The following is a 26,321-nucleotide window of genomic DNA, read 5'->3' on the forward strand; positions in this document are numbered from 1 at the left end:
AAAAAAAATGGATACCACAAAAATGTCAAAAATTAATCATATTGGAATTTCCATAAGAAAATTAGAATACTACTGGTAACATGTAAGAGGAAAGTTCCCCAAAAAAAAAAAAAAAAAAACCTTAAAAAGCTTATTCAATTTTGTGAATAGCATATGATTGAGTTGCATATGATCTGACAAAATTTCAGCCGTAAAGTTCATTGGAACAGTGCTGAAACATGAGTATATAAAACACCCTTTCTACAAATTTTGTTTCATAAAAAGGTTACAATACAAATTCATGTCGACATTTCCGGAGAATCATATACGGAATATATTCACAATAACTAGTTCAGCTCATCGTATCATTCATATGGCATATCATTAAAAAACATATACTTCTAATAACAAAATTAAGGTGCATCATATATTTATATGATCATGAATCATACAATCATACCTAAACAAGAGCAATGCTAGGCATAAAATTCGTTGATTTTCGAAAGATATGTAGCCATTAATCTCTTGACATCTGCTGTCACAACCTACAAGAGAAAATATTTCCATTAGAAAACTGCAGAAACGCATAATTAAGGCATTCTTCTGTTCAGACAAGTAAAACAATAGCACTTGCATGTAATATACAGAGTACTTTTCCTAGATGCATACATCAATAACCAAAGAAAAATAAAAAACAAAGAGCTTTCAAAGGCCAGCACCTAGAACAATATAACAAATCTTTCTTCCTTGGATGTCATCAGTTCAGAACATCGGATTATAGCGAAGTTTCAGAAGAAATATAACATCAAAGTTCATAAATAAGGCCAACAGCAGGAGAACCACTACTTTAATTGTAGATTATCTGAAATGATGACATAAAAGAGAATAAAAAGATGTTACAATTGGTAATAAATTGATAAGGACAGTTTGACAAAGTTTTGTTCTTCCTAGAAACTTCATCATCAATTTTCAATGAGAGTGTATTTTCAACGAGTGTGTGTAATCTGTCTTCGTCATGCATGATTCAAAAACCCCCATTTGATGCAGCCTACCAATATAAATTCATTACCTCCATGATCTGGCAAACATCAACACAAATAAAAGTTGCTATTGTACTCACCTACATGATTTTGGACTTGACAAAGATACCATTCATACTAATGCTTAGAGAAGTGCTTACTATATACTTTTACTAAGAATAAAAAAAAAAAAAATCATGAAGTTTGAATTTAATGTTTTGTACTCCGTATTTCTTAATCAAAGGATGGAGGGTCCTTTTGCCTTCATTCTGTCGAAACAAGAAAACGCCATCTTTGTGGAGAAACAGATATAGCATAAGAGAAAGATACATGAATGGATAATCAATGTATTGTATTGCTTAAGTTATCTTAATACAAATAAGAGCAGATAGCTGCATTCTGTCAGTATGACTTTAAGCCTCCTATCTTGACTAAACTTGTATAACAATACAGAAGCCAACATTCCATTCCCTCATAAGGTAACAGACTAACAAATCAGGCAAAATTCATTTTTTGTACTTCATATTGGTTCACGTTCAAATAAAAAGCTTTCCAATTCTATGTAAGAAAACTAACTGTTCAGGGCTACTGGGAGTATGACTGATAGAAGCTGTAAGCATGTCACAATACATTGTTTCATGAGAATGGAGCAAAGAACTGGGAGATGCCTAGTTTATGCGAAAAGGTAGAGCATCATAGATGCCCAAAAGAACATAGGAATTATTTTGAAAGCAATTTATCTTATAGCCAGCACTTGAGAATTTCAACCGAGGAAGCAAATATACTTGGGACTCAAGGGAATGGAAAACAAGTTTTGGGGTCAGACAGAAAATTGAGAAAGCATTTATTTGGACTTGAGTGGAAAACGTTCTTTGATGAGGCACTTGCTCAAACCTTTAGGCATATGTATTAACCAGACACAAAATTGTGATGGATAGCATTTTATGCAAAATCTTGTAAGAAAATAAAATAAATAAAATTCATGAATTATATTGCATCACAAAGTTGAAGTATAGACTGCATATGGTCATGTATATGTGTGCTTTCACATTCAACAATACATAACTATGTATAATTAGCAATAACCAATTAAGGATGATTAAAGATCAATCAATCAACTCAAAGGAAGAGACAATTGGCTTACAATAGTTAAAATTGAAGAGTGGTCACCCATTACTATCATTGTTCTTCGTAGTATGGTGGTGTAGACTGTACGCACATTTCATTGTCTTCTTCATCATCATCCTCATCTGCATCTACCCAATTCCTAGGATGGCGCTGAGAAAAGCCTTCCCCCTTTTCTTGCAATCCTGCAATAATGATTATATTCAAACTTTTCGATACATGAATTTAGTTTCGAATTGCAACATTTAAAACATTAATATACCTTGATGCGTCACCCGTTGAACAGTTTCCATATGATGGGAGCTTAAAGGCTTAATTAAGAAAACCCAATCAAAATGTGGGGAATAATTTCAACCTTTGTTAAACATCATAATATACTCCCATGAGGGGGGTTTTATAGAGCTAATAGCTAGATTAATAATAATGCACTCATTATAAATTTTTCTACTGCTTATTGTTGGACTCTGTTAGACTAAAATAGCTGAATGGTAGTTGAAAGCAAAATAGCAGCTTGTTGAGCGATGGAAAGTTCCCAAGCTAGTTAAACAAATTAGAAATCCTTAGGAAAGCTCACTGTTGAATCAGCTTACAAGTTTGTTACGAGTATGACACAAAAGATTTTATTAAAAAAATTTCAAATACAGTGTTACATACAAGTGTAGGTGATTTAAAACAAGTCGCATAGCTAGCTCATATATTTTGAAGCTGTTTGCTAAGCATAATCAACATACACACTAGTCCATAAGTTAGTTACCTGATTCAACAGGTGCAGCATTACATACCATAGCAATAAACTGTGTAATCAGGCTTGCTGAACACACCTAACTGATTCTAATAAATTAATGATGAAAATTGGAGCAACATGTCAGTTATTTAATGATGAAAATTGGAGCAACATGTTAGTTAATCAACTAATTCTTATAGAAATGATACCACATATCATTTATAGTCATGCATACATACAATCAGCTCATGTGACTCATATCCCAGCAATTAGTGGTGAAAATTAGAAATAAAGCATATGGAAAAATCAAATAAACCAGAAGGTATAAATATTCAAAGGTATGGGAGTAGTACAAAGGATACGAATTTGGACCACCAGCGGCATTTTCTCCACCAGGGGGATGCTCTGAAATTTGCATTTCATCAAATTTTTGAAGTTCCCTCTGCTCATTGGAAGTTGTGTTTCCTTCACCTTGAACCGGCCTACTGCCACTGCCACTGCCACCAACAGATTTGGGACCACTTGCTGTTTTGTTTCACAACCAAGTTACTGTGACTGAATTTTTTTTTTCTTTATAATTTCAATTATATAGGTTTCAAGGGTGAATCAACATATACCTGAAAGGTCAGACCATATTTTAGTATGTTCAGATGCATGAGCAGAGGCCTGTACCCTTGATCTTTCTTGCTGAGCTTCCGGTCCTGTCTCATTGTTAGGCCTTCTGTTCAAGGCTCCATCTGATGGAACAGGCCCAATTGGATTTCCTTCATGCAGCTGTGATGTAAGCATTGTTGCGAGAACAAGCTTGGCATCAAAGTTTGAGGTAGATCCATCATCATCCAAACCAAATTTGGGTGTCATCAGAATAGGCCTGTTTCAACAGAAATATCACCAATCAACTCATATTTATTTTTACAGACTACAAGAGTCTATGCAATTTGCAAAGAGAATAAAAAGTGACATATTAATAGTGTAATAATATATTAATCTCTGCACAACATATGCTGAGAAGCCTTCAGTTGATAAGTCAAAATCATATAAGATCATGAAGTATTCATTTACCATAGAATCTTAAAGACTAATTGTATCAAATTGAGCAAATATCATCCTTGAGAACAGAAATGAATACTTTATAAATAACGAAGTAATATATACAGTTTGAATTCTCCTGTATCATCTTGAACAGTGACAAACTTAACAGATAGGAAAGCTTACTCGCCAGCCTTGTCAAAAAACAAATGAATATCAACTTCACAGGCCTCACAAAAGGAAAGAAATGCCTGAAATTGGATGTTGAGAGAAATTTTCAGTTACTGAAAGAATGATATACAAGAGTCAAATGTAACAATATAAGTCACTATCATCATATAGGTCAGTACTGATTGCACATGTATGTATGTACGATGTACCTTTAACTCCTTAACACCAAAAGTAACATCTACCGGATTTCCAGTGTGAGCATATTGCAGGAATTCTTCCACTGGATCTATCCAAAGCTGAGTATGTAAGGATGAACCACTATCTGCATTTAGCAGATGGACATCAAAAACACAACAGTATTTCAAATAATAATAAGATCATCTTTGAAAACTCAAATGTTTGAAGCACTACCATTTGTAGGGTCGATGTAGCTCCGAAGTTCTACAGCCTTCCCACCGATCTCATTTGCAGCTTCTGAAGGAAAAGAGGATGGTTCTGTAGCAATGATGGTGATCTCATGAAGAGAAGACTGAAAATTAGAAAGCAATCTGTTGAGATCACGGGGCCTAACGACAAAGTTACTAGTGAATCTTCCCCTGTCGAGAGACAAATGCTGAATGTCGGGTTCCACATTACAGTTAATCCAATAGGTTTTTCTCATGCCTACCCAATTCCACAAAACAAAAAGGGAGTAAGAATAATATCCCACATTATCTACAGCATAATCATCATCGACGTTACATAAAATCGATTACCATTGACACAATCTAATGTCCACTTGACTTTAGCTGCATCAGCATCCAATAAATGCACCCTCAAATTATCAATGTTTGAAAGAGGAGTCCTTAAGACAGCACACACAGCCTAACAAAATCGAAATTAAAAACATCATTCGCAGTCGTAACTTCATTTCATCTTTTTATAATGAATTTTTTTCTTATTGTCAATAATTAGATAATTCAAGGTACTACCTTCAAGAGGATGCTAAATTGAACTTGCTGATTACCAGGAACCGAGCAAACATCGAAGAAATCGGGTTTAAACAATATCGATTGATAGGCAGAACGGGATGCATTAAGAGTGTAGAAAGCAAGCTGCATTAAGATAAATCTAATCAACAAAACTTCACTAATTAAAAATCATTAATATTGATGATTCGAATGTGTTAATTTCCAACAGACAGCATAATAAGCAACAAATCATTAATTAAAAATGTGTTAATTTGAAAAAACTGATCAAATATACTAATAATTCGATGCTAATTCAGATGAATTCCAACAAAAAATACTTCACTAACTAAAATTACAGAAATTTTTTTTCTGAGCAAAACCCTAGAAACATATATTTGAAAAAAATTGATTATTAATAGGAAATTGGAGATGAAAGTGAAAGAACCTGAGAAGAAGAAGCTTGAATGGCGAGTTCGTTGCCGATTTTAGCAAGGCAGTTGATGGAGCGAGCAAAGGTTTTGAGTGCGTTCCCGCTAACACTCACCTCCATTTTCTCTCTCCTCCAGTTTCTTCTTGGCGGGAAAAGCTACGTATACTTATATTGTTTCCCTATTAAACATGTCTTTTATTGAGGAAGTTTGAATTTGATGATTACTCCCTCCGTGTTTTTTTAAGTGATACATTTTCCGTTTCTAGCTGTGTTTTTTTAAGTTATATATATGTCCTTTTTTTTGACAAAACAATACATTAAATTATTATATCTTTCTCCTTTTATGGTCCCCACCCAAACCCACTAGTACTTTTTTATTATATTTTTCCTCTCACATATATTACTTTTCAATAAACTATTAACCCCACTATCTCTCTTTAACAATTTTTTAATACTCCATTACCCCACTTACCTCTTATTTTATTTAAGTCAATTAAATTGCCTAAAACTATGTGCCGGTCAATATGTATCATTTAAAAAAACACGGAGGGAGTAATTTTTTTGAATTAGAAAGACTTGTCCACTTTAGAGTTAAGATCAATCGACCACGAAATATACCAGTGATGTGTTAACTATTAAAAAGTTACATGCCGAGATCAATGGAACAAATTAAAAAGGAAATCTCTCAAATGAGTTTCATAAGATTTGATCCCTAGACCTTAAGGATACGAGGTGAAAGCAATAGCAATGTCACTATTTTTTTTTTTTTTTGAAACCAAGTTAATACTTCATCATCTCTACCTCATATATCATATGTGAATTATAACTTTAAACTAATGGTACATGTACCCGTACAATACGATATAGCATTGAAGTTATTTGTAACAAAAAAAGTATCATTCGACCACAGTACCATACCGTAGGTGAATTTAATTTTGGACTAATGTTACAGTAGTTAAATCTGTTTTTTTAATTCATGGATCAGAAGAAGTGCAAGATTTTCTACAAAGAATGCAGTCATCTCTTCAAATTCACACAAATTGCTTCACCTAAGTCTTTAACAGTCTAACACTATATACTATGTTATTGTTAGCATTAATCCAAGGTTGTGTTGCCTCTTTACAAGCATGATCAGTTGATCACTGGAATTTCTGTGCCTTCCCATATCTGTTGTCATACTGCGCTAGCAAAAACGATTCTTAAGTATGATCCTCAGTTTGTGAATGATGTTTTAATCCCATGATAACATCATTTATCTCAAGCCACTTAGGATGTAATCTGTCTTCTACGAAGAACTCATGAACCAAGCTGTTCACTTCAATTGAACTACAACCTGGAGTTTTCTTCTCAGATATACTTTCACGGATCTTCATCCTTAAACCCTCCACTGAATTCCAGTCACTTTTAGCCGCGAAAATGTTTGATAAAAGCACATAAGCTCCCCCATCCTCTGAGGCTAACTGACAAAGAACGCTAAGTATATCATCATCAATATCCATATAACCATGTATCCTACAGGCATTCAGGAAAGCTCCCCATATGACTATATTCGGTTTCATAGGCATGCTTTTGATAAGCTCCTTAGCTTCCTTCACAAGCCCCCCTCGACCAAGGATGTCCACCATGCACCCATAATGCTCAATCTTCGGTGTAACATTGAACTCTCTCTGCATCCTGTTAAATTGCTGCCTCCCCTCATCAATTGCGCCAACATGACTACAAGCTGATAAAACAGCAACAAAAGTGGCATCATTTGGCACCATACCAAAAGATTTCATTTCCCTGAAAAGCTCCAATGCTGACAAACCATAGCCATGGTCAGAGAGCCCTGATAACAACGTGTTCCAAGTGCATATATTCCTATAAGTCATATCACGAAATAGCTCCATAGCTACATCAATACTACCACATTTAGCATACATGTCAACAAGCGCGGTACCTAGATGTACATCAGTTGTAAGCTTATGCCGAATAATGTAAGAATGAATCCATTTACCCATATCCAATGCTCCCATTTGAGCACAAGCTGATAGAGCACTAGTAATTGTCACTCTATCCGGTTTGATCCCTACAAACTGCATTTCCTTATAAAGTTCCAAAGCTTTTGCTGCAAATCCACACTGAATATAGCCAGAAATCATCGACGCCCACGACACCAAATCCTTCTCTTCCATCTCATCAAACAAAGTTCTAGCAACATCAGCTTGTCCCAACTTACAATACCCAGCAATCACAGCATTCCACGACTCGACATTCCGTTCAGGCATTTCATCAAACAGCTTACGAGCATTCTCCAAATCCCCACAACTAAAACACGCCGTAATCAATGTATTCCAATTAACAACATTATTCACAGGCATTTCATCAAACAGCTTACGCGCACTCCTAAAATCTTCACATTTCGAGTACAGATTAATCAAAGCATTATTAATAAACGGATCACAATCAAAACCCAGTTTCAAAACCATCCCATGAATCATTTTCCCTTCAGTTTGACACAATTTCATAGCATAAGCTTTAAGCACAAAAACAAACGTAAATCTGTTCTCTTCAACTTCATTAGACCTCATTAATCGATAATTTTGGATAGCCTTTTCTGGGTTTTTCGCCTCGCAATAACCCCGGATTATAGTTGTCCATGAATATGAATTCGGAGAATTGATTTGATTGAAGATTTGATGAGCATAAACGACGTTTCGAGCCGAAACAGCGAAAGTTTCGACCAATTTTGTTGCGAGGAAAGTGTCTTTGATTTGGGCAGTAATTATAAAATGAGCATGGATTTGCTTCAATTTTTGTGTTGAATTGCATGATTGAAGAATTGAGAGAAGTGTAGAATTTGGATACTTAGAAAGCATGGAATTTAAGCCACCATTAAACGAGCAGCCACGAAAATCAATTACCAGTCTTTCCACTTTTATTTTTGTTTTTCCTTTTTCTCTATTTTTTTTAAAATTTTTTTTTTTTTTTTTAAATGTAAAACTAGTATACCTCCGTTATATATTATTTGCAACGATTTGACATAAAGTAGAGAGGGAAAATGTCTAATCGTTGCAAATAATATGTAACGGAGGTAGTATATAATCTGTGGGATGCATGAATTTAATTGTTTGCTTATTTTATTCTAAGGATTGTTCATTTGCATATTGGGATTGGTCTTGGATTAAAGGGTAATGTTTCATGTAAACATTAGGGCTTTAAATAAGTATTAAATATATTTTCTTATTTGGTACTCATATTAGTTTAGGAATGCATGGCAAATTCATACAGTTTAGAAATGCATGTTAAATTCACGCGGAAATCAATGTAATTGATGAATATATATCATTGACGCTTTTCTCTTTAGCTTCTTATATATATCATTTTCCTTGAATTTAAGCCAAAATTTATAAAATTGTATATTAATAGTCGAATAAAATTAAGCGTAATGCGAGAACTGTAAGCCAAAAAAGGAAAGATCAAGAATAAGTGAATTTTCAAGTTTATATCCAGTAGTTAGTTTAATAGTTTATTTAATGTTAGTATGTAGTTGAATGGGCCACATATATGATATATCATTACTCATTTTTATATAGTTTTTTTTGACAAACTTTTAAATAAAACGGATGTTCAGTAAATTACTGACCATCCGTTATAAAGTGACAATAAAATGCGCAAAAGTTACACAAAAATGCACAAAAGTTGTTTTGACATATATAAGAGTTATTTATGCTTAATTGATAAATTTGACAAAAGTGACAATACATTTGACAAAAGTGACACTATCGGTTAGTGTTAGTTAATCTTACTTTATTTTTATTTTCATTTGCTACTTTCAAAACAATACATTTCAAATGTCACAAATAAAGTAATAAAGCCAAAGAAGTAATTTTACAGGAAGTAGATAATTCTTCCATTATAATTTTATTTATAAACATGGTTACAATTCAGAGTGCCTTACACAGGTACATTGTATTTTTAAACCATATAACACACGAGTCTAAAAGATAATTACTTAATTAATTAATATACGCTAGAGGTTATATTTTAAGAAACGACTTAGCAATCTCACCATTACCCCCCTTAGGGTAAAACCCACCAGGAACATGCTCATCGCCTGTTACATACAAAGCTCTAAGTATTTCAGCAGGCGTTCGAGCATAAGAAATCGAGTCGACGTTAGCCGATAAGATGTTTGCGGTAGACTTGCCCTCAGCCCCAAGCTTCTCTGGGACTACGACGCCTTCGTCTTTAAAGCCATCCTTGCCTAAATTGTTCCTTAGAGTTGAAATGCGATTTGTGAATTCTGCCACGGTAAAATTATATGGTTGTACTATGTCACCTTGTCTCTCGTATAGGTACGTCCTAATCACCGCGTCTTGTCCACTTTCAACCCCCAAAAGTCCTGCTAGAAGCTGCATAACGTTTAAGGAATACTTTGAATCAAATAAATAAACCATCAAGAGTTTAAAATCAATTGGACGGGTTAAATATGTAGGGAGTATTAACCTAGAGTCATGAATGACTTTAATAGCACGCGTTGGTATTAAATTATACTTCAAATGATATCATCATGAATAACTTTAATAACACACGTCTTTAATATTTTAGTATAGATAATAAAGCAAATCAAGGCAAATATCTTACCCTTCGGGTAACATGACCTTTGATTAGTGCATTAGCGCCAACATAACCATTAAGTCCCAAGTAAGGAATAATGTATGAAGCCAATACGTAGCTGACACTATCTCTGTATGGATCAAATGGAGGCTGAAGATCACTGTCAAATGCCTTATTTACAATTTTCGCAAAATTGTCCGGACTTAAATCTATCAATGGCCTTGGTAGTCCTCCAACTGTCTTTTTTATGATCCTAACAATGATACAATTAAAATCATGTTAAAAGAAATAATACATTATTATATATTAGTTTAGTAGCTAGTGTAATCGTTCGATGCACGAATGATAATTTATCTATTAATTGGTTAGTTAGAATCTTTACAGTTTGTCAAAAAAAAAAAAAAAAAAAAAAAAAAAAATCTTTACAGATATGGTTATACTTGTAACGACTATTTTATGAGACAATGCGTGAAATTAAAATATTAAGATAACTTGCTATACGACATGAGAAATGATTTGTGAGTATAGATGAAGGGTATATATTACAAACCTTAAGTGGCCAACTTCTTCATACGCAAATTCTTTGACAAAACTTTGAGTGAAGTTGTCAAGATTAGCCTTTTGAGCCCCTGTCGGAGGTGGACCACCAAGGGTTAGCTCAGGGGCTACCTTGTCAAGGCCAAACCCTAGCGCGCCCCACAAGAAGAAATCAGCTTCCAAATGCTCTATATTTTGAGCAAATTGCAACACCTTAATATCAATATCGTAAACAGGTTTACCAGTATTTGAATCGTAGTGATCCAAATCAATACTCGGGTATACCGATCTAATAGACCCTAGGAAGATAAGGATCACCAAAAATGATAATGAAGAAGATTTGGATACAAGAATGCTCATTTTAGCAAGATGAATGATAAAACTTTATGCCTGCTTATGAGGGATTTTGAGATGTTTTTGTTTATGTGAATTATGATTTGTGCAATTCAAGTGACTTGTATATATACTATGAGGGGAATTTACTAACCTTTGTTAGTACGTTGTTGTTGTTGAAGAAAATATCATGATTATATCTTGATATGGTCGATTGATCAAATCATGTACATGTAATATCTTTGACTCTAGCATCATCTTTTACTTTTATGTCTATGTATATCAAAGATTTAGTTCCTTTCCTAACATAGTATAGCTTATTTGTGCACATATTTAGACTGATCTTTGTACTAAATTACACTATGTAATGTAATTATCATATAAAAATGACCTTATTCATTCTCCCTCACACATGGTATCAGAGTAGTGGAATTCCGATCCAAAACCTTTATTTTTATATTTGTATTGTCGATCTATCAACAATAACTCCATGCACATAGCAACAAAATCTCCATGCATGGCTTCAAACAACAACAATACCATACCTATTATAACAACAAGGCCAAGGCGGGTTATAAAAATCAATCTCATAATTTCGTGAAACCAAGTTACGTTAATTATTATCCTTCAATCTTCGTACCTATTCATAATCCCCTCGTTGTAAACCTTCAAACACAAACTAGGAACTATATGCCGTCTACTATGGTTCATACCATCCACTCTACTTCCAATTTTTCCTTTGCCACTCACTTTCCTTACGACATTAACCCATGCCTCTATTACAACAACTAGCAACGCCCATAACTTGGCTCCTTAATACCGCCCAACGCCACTCCCACTCACCATGTCAACCATGATGTGTCAAGCTTACCTTGTGTCATTGCCAATCACACCGATGTTCCTATTACTCGATCACATTGAATTGGTTCGCTTACTCTCCTTACTTATTTCTCCACATCATTTCATTTGAGAATAATGTGTCGTGTGCACTTTTGTCTACCCTTCACAAATCACAAAATCTCTAATTTTTTCCCATTATTTATGCTCTGATTATACTCCCTCCGTCCCAAAAAGAACGACTCATTTGGCCAAAACTTTGTCCCAAAAAGAATGACCCATTTGCACTAAAATACCCACCAATTTGCTACAATATTTGTGCAAAATTAGCTTCCCCATATAAAAATTTGATTTTTCATGTTATTTTATTACTTTCTCTCTTTATTTTTTTACAAACCCCATGTAAATTTATCTTTCCAATATACTTTTACTTCTTTTTATTTAACTTCCTTAATATCCGCGTAATCAACCCAAATGAGTCGTTCTTTTTGGGACGGAGGAATTATATAATCTAGTGCTAGTAATTGAGTTTTAATTTCATCTAACTCTTTTTAATCAAGGATTGTTTCACAAGACACATATATGTTTAACAAAAGTCCATATATAGCATCTAAGCAAGGGATTTATAAATTGCTAGCTATTTGACTATGTCAGAATATCCGATGATCTTTAATTTCGCACGCATTTAACTTAGCCTCTACGTACTTTCAAAGCTCATAAGTAATAAATTGGCATCATTGTCTTGGTCATCCCTTTGAAACTACCTTTTGAGGCCCTGTTCTTTTCACCTTAAAAAAATAATATTAAGTAAAAATAATTTCAGTTCAGTAAAAATAAGTTCAATTCAGTAAAATTAATTTCAGTTCAGTAAAAATAATTTCAGTTCAGTAAAAATAAGTTCAGTTCAGTAAAATTCAGTTTTCTTAAAGAAGAATAGAAAATCAGTAAAAATAATTTAATTTCAGTAGTTCAATAAAATTAAGTTCAGTTGAGTAAAATTAAGTTCAATTCAGTAAAAATAATTTCAGTTCAGCAAAATTAAGGTGAATCAAACAGGGCCTAAATTACAGAGTACGAGTATTATTTTGGAAAACAAGCTTGATGTCACTACAAATTCTTAAATGGACCTGGTTCACACTAATTTACTGTGGACCACTAACATTAGAGAAGCTATGGTTGTTTTATTAATTAAAAAAAAAAATCACTATAATAAAATGAAGGTCACTATGTTGAAAATTAAAGTCATTTTGGTAATAAGGCTATAAGAAGTTAATTTTTTTAATGAAATATTTTATAAGGTCAATATAAAAAATAAAGGTCACTATGTTAAAATTAGGGTCATAACGTCATACTACAAGTTCACAATAGTATTAAACGTTATACAACTTTTAATAAAGGTTATTATGTTAAAAATAAGGTTACTATGTTAAAAATAAGGGTCACTATGTTCAATATAATGTCAGTTGCGTGTATATAGACCCCGGGTCCACAGTAATATTATTGTGGACCAGGTCCACGCAAGTATTTCTGTGATGTCACTAGCTAGCTTAGGTTTTTAATTTGTCTTTTAATTATAATGCTTGTCGATGTAATAAAAGTTATAAACTCTCATGCGCTTCTTGATATACTTTACATTGATTAATACATACACATCTCCAATTCATTATTCATTTCCGTTGATAATTTTAAATACTATGTCATATTTATTTTGTTGATCATTTTACCAAATACATTTGGTTCTATCCACTTAAAATACTACATTTGGCTCTATATATACTTCTATCCTCTCATAACAAATCCATCAGAGTTTGATATTCTGATAATGGGGAAGAATTGTGAAGCTTCAGAATCTTTTTTAACCATTGATGGAGCGTCCATTATCAAATCATATGCATATATTCATATCTTTCACTAATAAATGTTGCAAAAATGTACGGTATAATTTAGGTAAACATCCTCCTTTTTTATGTACTAAGTACTAACATAATATTTCTACATAACGTAATTTCTCTATATCAAAGATAACATCTCCTTTCCTAACGTAGTTCATTTGTGCACAACGACCCAATTCAAACTCACGTGCCTCCAAGTGATGTTTACATATACAATTACAAACTATAATTACTTTTTTTGACGCGTTTTTTCCCCTTATATTGGGCGCGAAATTTTTAGTAAAGATGTGGCCATCAAGCATTGCCTACAATGCAGCATACACAATAATGTGTTGTGCCATAGTTTTTTTCATGCCACCGTGTTGGACCAATGCAGTCTTTAATAACTTGTGCTAACAAAAAAGCATTAATGTAAATACTGTGGACACTGAGAAGATGATAAAGACTAATGGAATAATTACGTGTAGGCATGTTTAACTACGTTATTGTATGCAAAATCAACAAAATTCATTTAATGGTACGTCAACTTTGTTACCAAGAAAGTGTGCTGTCTTGATTTAATTTGGCTAGTGACGATATATGGCTAATGAGATGAGCGTGGATTTTTGTGGAATTGCATTATGATTGATTGAAAAATTAAGAAGATGGTAGAATTTGTAAAGGATAATGATCCCTTGATTTATTCCTTAATTTACTCTTTAGGTTGATGGTCAAAGATATCCCTTATTCTTAGTTAATGTACCTAGACAAGTACTCTAATGTATCTAGTCGTATTATATTGCATACTCATGTACTATATATACTCATGGAATTACATCAATATAATTAAGCTTTCCAACATTCTCTTTCTCATAACCTTTCTCATAACTCTATCAGAATTCCCCCGGAAATGTTCAAGGCTTCAAGCTACTTGTATAGTGCTTTAATCACTTTTAAAAGTGTACATTGTCAATCTTAAAGCAAATGTAACCATTTTTGTGAAATGAAGGTATTAAGTAAGTATAAATAAAATCCGCAAAATAATGCAAATTGCGTAATAACCCTACAGCACACATCATACATGCGACACGTATATAGTGGTTTATTTAATTACTTTCTAACTAAATTCATTGCATGCAGACATATTAAATTAAATATGTCGTATATAATGTCCTTTTTAACAGTACAATTTATATATGAAGTAATAGTTTTGACTAAATATTTATCTCTTAATTATCCTAACAAATGTTTATGTAAAAAAGAGGAAGCTGAGTGAAGAAAAACAACAAATTAAAATAACTTATTTAATTTGTAGCATATAATTCTTTGTACTACTCGGTATAATTTTATTTAGTACAAACATCATTGTTATACAATTCGGAGTACGTACGTACTTGTACTCCGTACATTTTATTCTTTAAAGTTTTATGGCATGAGCTTAAAAGATACTAAAAAATCTTAAATAAACCTGGTCCACAATAATTTATTGTGGACCACATACCTCTCACGTGAGTGTGGATTATGCAACCCAAATTTCAGACGACTTAATTTTTTATTTATTGCCTTCGTCCTTCTGTTCCCCTCTTTTTTGCTCTTTTAGCACCAGTTACTTTCTCTCTCTTCGAACTGCTCTTCCTCCAAATTCTCTCTCTTCACGACTCAAGTTCAACTTCAAGATTGCTCAACTTCTTCTTCTATGGTAAGAACGTTTAGGAAGAGAAGAGGTATTCGTTCTTCATCTGCATATCGCGTTAATTAATCAATCAATAATTTCTGGTACAATTTTTTTTCGAGTTGATTTCTATACTTTTAAGTTGATTAATCGTTGTTTTTCTTCAATTGAAGCTATTTGCATGATTTTTTGTTTGAATTTTCTTTCGCATTGAAGATTTTGTGAGAATCTAGGGTTTCAGTCTGTTTGATTCTAGTGTTTTCAGTTTTTTGAAGGTTTCTTTTGGCTTTTTTTAGCTTCAATTACTCCTAGTATTTACGAATTAGGGTTTCTTTGCTTCAATTACACCTAGTATTTGGGAATTAGGGCTTCAGTTTTTAATATTCATGATAAATTTCAATTCACCGTTTATGATTTACAATTAGGTATTTAATTAATTTATTTATGGTTCTGATTTGTATTTGCTAATTTGGAGAGTGTAGTTTGGTGATCGTTGATCTCATACTTGGTTTATGTAGCATTATATAGGTCACTATTGTATAAGACGATGTATGTTTTATGCTCTTTGTATCAGAATAGACCTTTCAGTTGGTTGAATACGAGTCGTTGTTGCTAACGTTTGGTGGCTGGTTTTGTTATTATATTTATGTATAGTAGCATTTGTTAAGCAGTATTGTTGTGATCTCTGGGTGAAATCATTGATATGTTGTTATAAATTTAGCACTGAAGGTGGCACTATGTTTTTGCCAGATTTGGGATGGATCACAGTCAGATGATGAGTTATTTGGGTGATTTGGGTTGATTTTTGGAAGTAATCGAGTCGAAATGGTTTTTGTACAATACTATAGTAGTAGATTTCAATTGTGGGATGGGTAGGATCTCTGTTGTACTTAAACAAAGCATGCTCTTGTTTCAATCATGGTAAAGATGAGACTATCTGATACTTCTCAGCTCATGAGCTCAACAACATGAATGTGGAGTTCTGGCATAATAATTGCAACTTCTGGTACCAAGGTTTTTTGGAAGGGAAAGTTGTGTTGGTAAAGCTGCCAGAAAGTTTACTTCAGTAATGTGAGTGTTTTTCTATTAATCATGTTAGACACAATGGCACAATGGTTGCCCGCTTGTCTGCTAGATTAGTTTCTGGTAATGGTGTAGAGCAATTCTTTATAAACTCTTTCCCCAAGGCATTTTAGCTTTCTTGGATTTGGACTCTGGTTGATTTAATAATATTGCTTCCATGTTTTCCCTTAAAAAAAGCTTTATAAGTAAGTGACAATAGTGTTTGTTAGGTTTGTTTATTCCGTTGAATTTCTACTTAATTAGTTTGATTAGTTGTAGTTTTTGCTTTAATGTTCATGCTTGTATGAGTTTTGTTTAAAGCCTATTAGCTCAATTGGTAGAGCATTGTGCAAGTGCACAATGACGTAGGTTCGAATCCTACATAGGCTATGAAAAGTTGATTATCGTTAGAGGGTGACTTCATTTAAATAAAGATTACTATATGGGAAAAAAAAAAAGTAATTAGACCAATAGTAACTATGTATAAAATGGGGTCACTACATGTGTAAATATGGGTTATTTTGTGTAAATAAGATTCAATATATGTATAAATAGGGTAGCTATGAGTCCATGACCATACTTAAATAAAGGTCATTATATGTGTAAATATGCTTTGATTATAGTTAAATAGGAGTCATCATGCGTGAAATTAGTATAACTACAAAAGATCCCTACATTCAAATAGGGATTACTACATGTAAAAAAAAAATAATAAATAAAGGTCACTATATTCAAGTAGGGGTTACTACATGTTAAAAAAAAAGTCACTGTATTTAATTAGGGCTACATGTAAAAAAAAGGTCACTATATTCAAATAGGGGTCATAACATCTGTGGAAAAAGTAACCTATTTGTTAAAAAGGGTCAATAAATGTCTAAATCTATTTAGCCTATGTAGGACTTGAACCTACATCCTCTGTGCCAATAAAAATATACACAGTGCTCGACCAATTGAGCTAATAGGCTTATAGAGTTTTCAACTATATATGATTCTCCAAATCCTACAATACTCTATTATAAAGTCATTAATGTCTTTGAGAACAATGCCCATGTTCCCTTCTTATCACCGAACATACATAAAAGCATTAGATATATGACCATTTTCTGCTAAATAAAAGAATAAACGTATACATGATTTATTTGCACATACCTCATTCTTCTCACAAGTTGCGAGACAAATTATACCACACTCCATTCACATTTGAAAATAATAACAGCTCATAACAATATTGTGTATTTAACTTTCACAATAACCATCGTTTCAAAATTGAGACATATAGCAATAAATAGCTCTTTTTTTTAAGACAACAAAGGAAATTTTATAAAGCCTTCAAAAGAAGGAAACCATTACAACGACATTAGAAATGTTGGAGCAAAATAAGATGCTAACAGAGAAGTTAAAAAGTACATAGTTGTAGTGGGTTGCTCTATACAACACCATCTACTACAATAATCCCAACTAGCCAAATTAGTTTTATCAAAAGCAAAAGAGGGATAGTACCAAGCCATAAGCCTAAGTCTATGAGAGTTAGTTAGCAATTTAGCATTGAAGGCAGCTATATAGCAGAAACTATACTCAATCACCTAGCTATATACAGTGACCCATAAAATAATATAGCAACCTTTCTACTAGACATAGTGACCTTTATTTAAGCATGTTGTTAGCCTCCTCCCAAAGTTTCTACTATACTTCCATTTCGCAGGCCTTCATCAATCATTCAAACCTAAAATTATACGCTAACAAACCCAAAATCGATCAAGAAAATTCCAATCGATTCTTGTTTAAGAAAAATTACAAGCCCTAAGTAGACAAAAATATGATAATTTGGGAAGAATTAAATCAAATTAAGAACATAATCAGTTTTTATTCAGGATAGTTAATCGAATTTTTGGCAGAATTAAATCAAAATAAAAAGTAATTGATACCTTCATTGTTATTTGCGTTTGATTCCAATATATAAATTGATTTGTTGAGATCAATTCTAGTAGAATTTCGTTCTTCAACTGATGAATTTGCTTCGTGATTTCGAATGGTTGATGTTCAACGCAGAGGAGAGAGAATATATTGGGGCTTTTATTTTAATTTAAATGATAGAGGACTGCTGGACTGGGGTTTTATCAGGGCTTTTGTTAGAATTGGGCTAGATAAGTGCGCTGGGCTATTTTGTTCTGACAATGGCACGTGAGACCATAAGGTCCACAATAATTTTATTGTGGACCAGGTCCACCTAAGAATTTTTGAAAAGATACTCCGTAATTATTATTACCGAGTATATCATTATGATAAAATCTTACAGATACGACCTAGCAATTTGACCATTACCCCCCTTGGGGTAAAATCCACCAGGAACACGCTCATCGCCGGTATCATAGAAGATCCTAAGTATTTCTTCAGGGGATCGAGCATAGGAAATTGAGTCAGCGTTCGCCGATAAGATGTTCGTGGAAGATTTGCCCTCAGCTCCAAGCTCCGGTGGGACTACGATGCCTTCGTCTTTGATGCCGCACTTGCCTAGATTGTTCCTTAGAGTTGAGATGCGATTTGTGAATTCTGCCACGGTAAAATTATATGGTTGTACTCTATTCCTTTGTCTCTCGTATAGGTACGTCCTAATCACTGCATCTTGTCCACTTTCAACTCCCAATAATCCTGCTAGGAGCTGCTTAACAATTATTTTTAATCAAAGAAACCGTTAAGAGTTGAATCCAAAGATAACTAACGTCTTCACAAGTCTAACAAGTTCAGATAAAATAAGTTCAAATGAGATTAAGGTAAGAAAAATACTTTATAAGTTAAGTTCAAATAGTATACAGTAATAAAAATAATAATAATAATAAAAAAAATAAATAAAATAAATAATAAAAAAAAAAAGCAATAACTTTTGTGTATATCCCAATGGTTTTAAATTAGTGTAGTTTTCAGTATGGTCAATTTGGAATAACGTACTTTTAAACTTATTTAGGGTGATTTTAAGCCAGATATAATTTTAAAATGTAAATAGATAGTAAGATAAGTTTTATAAAAGTAATATAATTACATAATAAATTTAATGAACGAAAAAACATAATAATCATACGTAATTGAGCAAAAAAGAAAAGAGTTATCTTACCCTTCGGGAAGCATAACCTTTGATTTGTGAGTTAGCACCAACATAACCATTAAGTCCCAAGTAAGGAATAATGTATGAAGCCAACATGTAGCTGAGATTATCTCTGTATGGATCAAATGGAGGCTCAAGATCTCTTTCAAACGCTTTATTCACGATTTTTGCAAAATTTTCTGGACTTAAATCCATCAATGGCCTTGGTATTCCTCCAACTGTCTTTTTTAATATCCTAATAATAATACAAGTAAGATAATGTTAGATGTTAATAGCATGAATAATACATAAGAAAATAAATTATAATGTTACAAATTAGGTCAATACTCGTGTGATATGATATATGCACAAATAGCTATTTGGTTAATTTGAATCCTTTACAAATATGGTTATACTACTTGTAATAACTCTTTTATGAGACGTACAATACGTGATTAAATTAGTTAAGGACGAGTATAATTTGCAAACCTCAAATGTCCAACTTCTTCATAACCAAATTCTTTGATAATATTTTCAGTTAAGTTGTTAAGGTTAGCCTTTCGGACCCCGATTGGAGGTGGACCACCAAGGGTAAGCTCAGGGGCAACCTCGTCGAGGCCAAACCCTAGTGCACCCCACAAGAAGAAATCAGCTTCCAAATGCTCTATATTTTGAGCAAACTGCAACAAAGAAATATCAATATCATACACTGGAAGCACTCCAGGTGGATTAGGTGATTGACATTTTGGATCATTACTATCATTATCCGGTTTTAAAAGGCTTAGAACATCATTTGGATCGTAGGGATTCAAATCAATACTCGAATGTACTAACCTAATAATAGACGACCCTAGGAAAATTAGGATCACTAATAACATTTGTGAGATTGATAATGAAGGTGATTTGGATACTATAATGCTCATTTTAGAAAGATGAATTGAAAGAATTTGTGTTTGTTTAGAAAGGACTTTGAGATGTTTTGGTCTATGTGAAATTCAAGTGACTTGTATATATACTAGTCTACCATATAAATGGGTCCTAATAGGGTCATTTTACTAACATTCCTTGTTTTTCTACTATTAAGCAACCTTTATTAGTACTCTGTACGTCATTTGCTTTTGTGGATGATAATATGATCAAGATTATATTTTGATATTATCGATTTATTATTCAATCATGTGCAGTGTGCATATATTATTTTTGACAAATTTATTCATGCATGTACGTACTTAGGGCCTCGAGTTGATGATCTTATTGTTATACTTCTTCCGTTCCTCTAATAATAATATTGCATAATGTTGAATTTATAATGCTTCTCAAAATACAACTTTAGTCATTAATATTTTTTATTCTCGATGTATAAAGTTATGAAAAGTTGATGTATTGAACGTATAAATCGACTGAGTTTAACAAGATCTTCCTAACGTATAAATCACAATGGAAGTAATATTCAATTCAAACATGACTTTTATTCATTTTCGGATCATCACAATTTTGTGGGGATACATGACTGTGATATATGATGGTGAATTGGTGATAGTACGACTTAGATGATGAGCTTTCAATTTACAAGAAAAATTGGTTTTTTGCAACAAGTTTACGCAACAAAGAAAAATTTTGGGCTGGGTAAGGTCCGTCCCATGGCCCATCCCATTAAGCTAGATGGCGATGGTTGCATCTTGCATGTTGTGTAGTGTAGTGCCAAAAATCTAAAATTAGTTTTGACTACATTTTCTTTTAATACTCCATCCGTTCCACAATAATGTTCTTGTTTGGAATCTTTGACTTTTTAAGAAAGAGATAATAATCTAAATTTCTCTTAATCTATAAGAATAAGTATAGTCATGTGTGATCTAGTTTAATTCGTCTTGATAAGTAGATTATTATTTATTAATATCTAACTTTTATAATTTTTGCTAGTGTGAGATTAAAGATATTTGCGGTCAAAATTGGATAAAAATTTGCATCGATTTACGAAAGAGAAACATCATTCTGAATTGGAGGGAGTTATGTTAGTTACAAACTTATTATGTAAAATGGTGTTAGATTGATCAAAATTTTCTAAAGGTTAAAAATGTATGCGGATGATGACCAATACCGAAAATCAAATTATTATTACATATAATAAGAAATGGATGGAGAACGTACAATAAAGGAAGACTTACGAGTTACTAAAAATTGTTAATAATGAAGCATAGCATACATTTCTAGTGTTTTTACAAACTTATTATTGAAGAACATAAATAAACTAGCTAGTAATGGTCTTTAAGATACATTTTAGCAATTTCGCCATTAGCTCCCTTAGGGTAAAACCCACCAGGGTGGTGCTCATTGCCAGTTTCATACAAGACTCTAAGTATTTCAGCAGGTGTTCGCGCATAAGAAAGCGAGTCTTGGTTCGTTGATAGCACATTGGTGCTAGTCCGACCCTCAGCCCCAAGCTCGGGTGGGACAACAACACCTTCGTCTTTGATGCCACACATGCCCAATTTGTTCCTTAGAATTGATATACGATTTGTGAATTCTGCCACGGTGAAGTTGTATGGGTGCACTAGCTCCATTCGTCTTTCGTATAAGTACACCCTAATTACTGCATCTTGGCCTGCTTCATTTCCGAGTAACCCTGATAAGAGCTGCATAAAAATCAATTCAATATTAAATCAAATTGGAACATACATTGTACGACTCTTATGCTTAAGTTGCCAACTATATATGTCACAAAGGGTAATAGGATGCTAATGGTCTCAAAAAGTGGTATAAATTTGGATGGACTAGATTGGACTTTTGGCAAGTCATCAAAATCTAGTCCGATTTAGGTTTGAACTTTATTTATTTCTTGAAAATTAAAGCGCGAATCAAATGTAATCCAATCTAATTTGGTAATTTGACATAGACAATTTTTTACCTACACACAAGATCGAACTGGGATTGAATCTCGATGTTTAACTTTAAGTGTTGGTTATTTGAATAAATGGTTTAGGTACTTTTATAGCAACTACTAGTTTATAATAAGAAGGGTAGCTCCTTATACTAATTATAGTTAATTTGTCACAATCCACAAATGAAATTCTAAACACATATTTCAATGGACAAATCAGTTGCATAACGTGACAGATAACTATTAATTCTACTGTACTATCGTGCTTAAAGTCTATGAAAAGGGTAGTTAGCCGATTAATCTACATTACATGTTGTACTCAAATACAGGAAAGCTTTAAGTATGATGTACTATTCATCATGCAAGCAAAATTAAATACAAGTAAGGAATCAAATCATAAAATACAATTAAGCTAATATTTGCTCACTCCATTTTTGGAAATGTAATACTTCGTATTTGATATGATGTGAACAGTATAGTGGAACAACTAATAAAAAATAGAGAGCGTATTTCATACCCTTTTAGTAACATAACCTTTTATCTGCGGGTTAGCACCAACGTAGCCGGTTAGTCCCATGTAAGGAATAATATATGAAGCCAACATGTAGCTAAGACTATCTCTGTATGGATCAAATGGTGGCTTAAGATCACATTCAAATGCTTGGTTTACAACCCTTGCAAAATTTTGTTGACTTAAATCCACTAATGGTCTTGGGATGCCTCCAACTGTCCTTTTTAAGGCCCTAAATATATAAATTAAAAAAAAAAAAGAATTAATAATTATTTAGAAGTTACTAGGGTTATGTATTAAATAAAGACAAATGTATGTAGGGCATAATTAATTTGCTAATTAACCTCAAGTGTCCAACTTCCTCAAAGCCAAATTCTGTGATAATACCCTCAGTGAGGTTGTCAAGGTTGGCCTTCCGAACTCCAATAGGAGGCGGACCGCCAAGAGTTAGTTGCGGGGCAACCTTGTCAAGGCCGTACCCTAGGGCACCCCACAAGAAATACTCAGCTTCCAAATGCTCTATATTTTGAGCAAATTGCAATTGCATTATATCACTTTTGTAAATGGGCAACACAAAAGGTGGGATTGGTGGTTGGCAAGTAGGATTACTCGGGTTGTTACTATCATAAAATGGATCGTAAAGGCCTAGATCATCACCCGAGGTATTGTAAGGGTCCAAATCAACACCCGAGTACACAGAACTAATCGCCCCTAAGATAGTTAGAATTACTATTAACATTCGAAAACATGATAATGAAAGAGATTTGTATAAAAGATAGGTCATTTTAAAGGAAAGGTAAGAAAATTTTGCTTATGTGAGGTTTGCTATAACTTGTGAGATTCAAGTAAGTACGGAGTAACTCATATATATACAAGACGAATGAGATCATAATAATCAATTAATCATATACATTGTTGTTTAGACAATGATGTTTAGCTTTACATTGTTTTTACTAACTAAAACGTTACTTGTGGGATTAATCGACCTTAATTGTGTTTGTAGTATATGGGATATGTTATGGTTATATGATAATGATAGATTGATAGTAGAAGAGTTTTCAATATAAATTGATTGGTTGATTGCTTTGATCAATTCAATAAATTAAGTAATGAATGACTTTAATTACACTACTTCTCCCTTAGGGTTAGTCCAAAGATAATAGTTCTTGCTTTCTTAATTAATTAGCCACATTCTAAAAATTGATCATCCCAAAATATTAAGCATTTTTCTATATTTAGTATTTAATCAAAACTCCAAAATTCATACATACTCCTTGTTTTTCAGAATAATTACCCCATTTTGACACAGCAAATATACCAACGCATGAATGCAATATTTTTACCAATAAAATCTTATTTATTAATAAGAATAAAAAAAATTTAAAAGTTGGAAATTCTATATTGAAACGATTTCAAGAAGTACTCACATAACCATATTTTTTTTAATGAAAAAAAAATTAAAAAAAATAAATAAATAAAAACTGCAAAATTAGATAGCGAGGAAACATTGTTAACAAAATAACAACATTTACTCTTTAATGTTTAATCAAATGTGACCTATGTATACAGATTTAATTTGGAAATAGCGTGTGGTTTTTTTTAAAGCATCTATTGCGATTGTCTAATGACAAGCTATCGATGGGGTTTGGATATCGCATAACATTAGATGCTACATAAATGGAGTGTGCTGTGAATAATACAAAAAATACGTTCATGCTATAAGATAAATGTATTACGAAATAAAACTACTCAACTTTCAATGAAGGGAGAAGGGAATGAAATAGAAAAAACAAGATCACCCATGCACATAGGATAAGTGATTTATTGATCGATATCAACCAATTTATCTGGCTGAAAATTTGGCATTAATAGAACCCAGAAAATAGATACATTATTATCCTTTGTGACTCCATATACAAATTATATAAAAATGATCAATATTGATACATGATATTACAAATTATATCAACTCTTTATTTGATATTTTGTGTTTAATAAAACAAAAAATTTCAAATGATAAATAATCATTGTCCTCTACCATGATCAATGAAAATTCTATATAACCATAATTTTGAAATTAATGATTGTATATAGCGTACCATACTACCATCTTACTACAAGCTTAATTATTGACGTTAGCTAACCTAACTTGTTGAAAAATCTGTATTAGTAGCCAAAGTTAGCAAATTAAGCTTTGATGCATGCTTAATTGTAAAGTCGTATGCCTCACGTAAATACTAATCTAGTGGCAAACATATCGGTAAGAGGAATAAGATTTTTGAACTAAATCGTGCTTATTCGAGTTTGCTACGGAGTAGCAAATTTTGTGGGGAAGACCTCAAAATCTTCACTAAGTGAATATGTGATCTAAAATCTTAGTGATAGGGTGTATAAAGCTATAAACCAATTATAGGTTTCAATTATCAGTTTAAATTTTTGGTTGAATTATTTGTTTAACATGGCATTATAAGCCGGACACACGAGTTCAAATCTCATTGACCCTCACCATCAAGTGAAATATTTTGCCCTAGATATAAAGGGCCCATGCATATTGCATAAAAGTTTAAGCCTAAAAGACTCTCATGTAAGGAGCATGACAGAGTATAATATACTTTATAAAACAATCTTGGATTTCCACCATCAGTAAAATGATTTTAGAAGCTAAATTGCACATTTGATAAGTTACTTGCATTTTTTTTCCAAGATGTAACTTAATAAGAAAACTATAAATTGGGTGAGTCTCAAAAAGATAAATACTAAACTAAGTCTATTTTATAATTCCTATACTCCGTAAATAAAAGACCTAATGGTTGATAAGTCTGTTTTACTTTTTTTGTTTTTAAGGTTGGTAGAGAGAGCTAAAGAAAAGACAAATAATATGTAAACCGAATTTGATTCCTAATTCTAGGTAACAGCCCCAAAAAAACAAATTGTGCTATGTGCTAAAAAGAGAAATACAAGTTTCTCATTTTGAGTGCATTGTATCTCAAAGGGATAAGTTTGTCATTTTTAGTTAATAAGTGGGTAATATTGTAACTTTGTCTAATATACAAATTAATTCGCGCTATAATAGGGCAGCTTCAATGGAATCGGAGAACAACTTTCATGGGTAAACGCAAAAGCTCAATGAAGAAATCAAACAGGAGCTTTAAAGGAGGAGGAGGATGCATCTACCCTATAAATTGGGGCAATCCCTTAAAAAAAATATAAGTAAAGGGGACAATTTGTAACTTACACTCACAATAAAAGACAATAAGAATAAGGGACAGATCAAGTGGTATGCTTCTCTTCCGTAGATCTTGGAATCGATTCTCATCACTCGCCCTTAAACCCGTTATAAATTCACTTATTCACAACTATACCACGGCAACCAAACTATCCAATGGACCCATTATAAGATGAAAAAAAAAATAAAAATAAAGCAATAGAGTCAACTATTGACTTTTATTTCTAACTTTATTCAAATTTTGGGTTGGTCCATTACATAATACGGAGTATTTTTTTCGGTTAAAGCC

At 32.7% G+C, this 26,321-nt stretch overlaps 3 protein-coding genes and 2 pseudogenes across 3 annotated transcripts; all 5 read right to left on the reverse strand.

The window, feature by feature from the left end:
- Nucleotides 1–289: 289 nt before the first annotated feature.
- LOC145605732 (uncharacterized) lies at nt 290–5,554 on the reverse strand. Its single transcript, XM_081661801.1, has 11 exons — nt 5,443–5,554; nt 5,019–5,141; nt 4,803–4,911; nt 4,459–4,710; nt 4,257–4,369; nt 4,063–4,127; nt 3,465–3,718; nt 3,210–3,372; nt 2,386–2,426; nt 2,143–2,308; nt 290–524 (listed from the first exon to the last, which is right to left on the reverse strand). Exons 1-10 carry the CDS (start codon nt 5,545–5,547, stop codon nt 2,178–2,180), a joined length of 1,356 nt encoding a protein of 451 aa, XP_081517927.1. The 5' UTR covers nt 5,548–5,554; the 3' UTR covers nt 290–524; nt 2,143–2,177.
- Nucleotides 5,555–6,482: 928 nt separating this feature from the next.
- On the reverse strand, nt 6,483–8,285 carry LOC145603838 (pentatricopeptide repeat-containing protein At4g18840 pseudogene; annotated as a pseudogene).
- A 1,161-nt stretch (nt 8,286–9,446) lies between these two features.
- LOC145603839 (ferritin-like catalase Nec2 pseudogene) lies at nt 9,447–10,923 on the reverse strand (annotated as a pseudogene).
- A 7,705-nt stretch (nt 10,924–18,628) lies between these two features.
- Nucleotides 18,629–20,340, reverse strand: LOC145606127 (ferritin-like catalase Nec2). The gene is made up of 3 exons (XM_081662180.1): nt 19,907–20,340; nt 19,448–19,673; nt 18,629–18,997 (listed from the first exon to the last, which is right to left on the reverse strand). Exons 1-3 carry the CDS (start codon nt 20,338–20,340, stop codon nt 18,629–18,631), a joined length of 1,029 nt encoding a protein of 342 aa, XP_081518306.1.
- A 1,178-nt stretch (nt 20,341–21,518) lies between these two features.
- On the reverse strand, nt 21,519–23,628 carry LOC145605787 (ferritin-like catalase Nec2). Its single transcript, XM_081661854.1, has 3 exons — nt 23,151–23,628; nt 22,813–23,038; nt 21,519–22,050 (listed from the first exon to the last, which is right to left on the reverse strand). The coding sequence occupies exons 1-3, from the start codon at nt 23,588–23,590 to the stop codon at nt 21,670–21,672; spliced, it is 1,047 nt and encodes a 348-aa protein (XP_081517980.1). The 5' UTR covers nt 23,591–23,628; the 3' UTR covers nt 21,519–21,669.
- Nucleotides 23,629–26,321: the final 2,693 nt, after the last annotated feature.

This window comes from Chenopodium album, chromosome 22 (genome assembly GCF_948465745.1).
Source record: "Chenopodium album chromosome 22, dcCheAlbu1.1, whole genome shotgun sequence".
Taxonomy (NCBI): Eukaryota; Viridiplantae; Streptophyta; class Magnoliopsida; order Caryophyllales; family Amaranthaceae; genus Chenopodium; species Chenopodium album.

Coding starts and splice junctions, on each gene's coding strand:
- LOC145605732 (XM_081661801.1), bottom strand. CDS start 5,547: ATGGAGGTGAGTGTTAGCGGGAACGCACTCAAAACCTTTGCTCGCTCC. Junction 4,128..4,256: donor TTGGTGTTAAGGAGTTAAAG/GTACATCGTACA, acceptor ATCCAATTTCAG/GCATTTCTTTCCTTTTGTGA. Junction 3,373..3,464: donor AATATGGTCTGACCTTTCAG/GTATATGTTGAT, acceptor GAAACAAAACAG/CAAGTGGTCCCAAATCTGTT.
- LOC145606127 (XM_081662180.1), bottom strand. CDS start 20,340: ATGAGCATTATAGTATCCAAATCACCTTCATTATCAATCTCACAAATG. Junction 19,674..19,906: donor GAAGAAGTTGGACATTTGAG/GTTTGCAAATTA, acceptor TATTATTATTAG/GATATTAAAAAAGACAGTTG. Junction 18,998..19,447: donor AAGGTTATGCTTCCCGAAGG/GTAAGATAACTC, acceptor ATTGTTAAGCAG/CTCCTAGCAGGATTATTGGG.
- LOC145605787 (XM_081661854.1), bottom strand. CDS start 23,590: ATGACCTATCTTTTATACAAATCTCTTTCATTATCATGTTTTCGAATG. Junction 23,039..23,150: donor GAGGAAGTTGGACACTTGAG/GTTAATTAGCAA, acceptor TTATATATTTAG/GGCCTTAAAAAGGACAGTTG. Junction 22,051..22,812: donor AAGGTTATGTTACTAAAAGG/GTATGAAATACG, acceptor ATTTTTATGCAG/CTCTTATCAGGGTTACTCGG.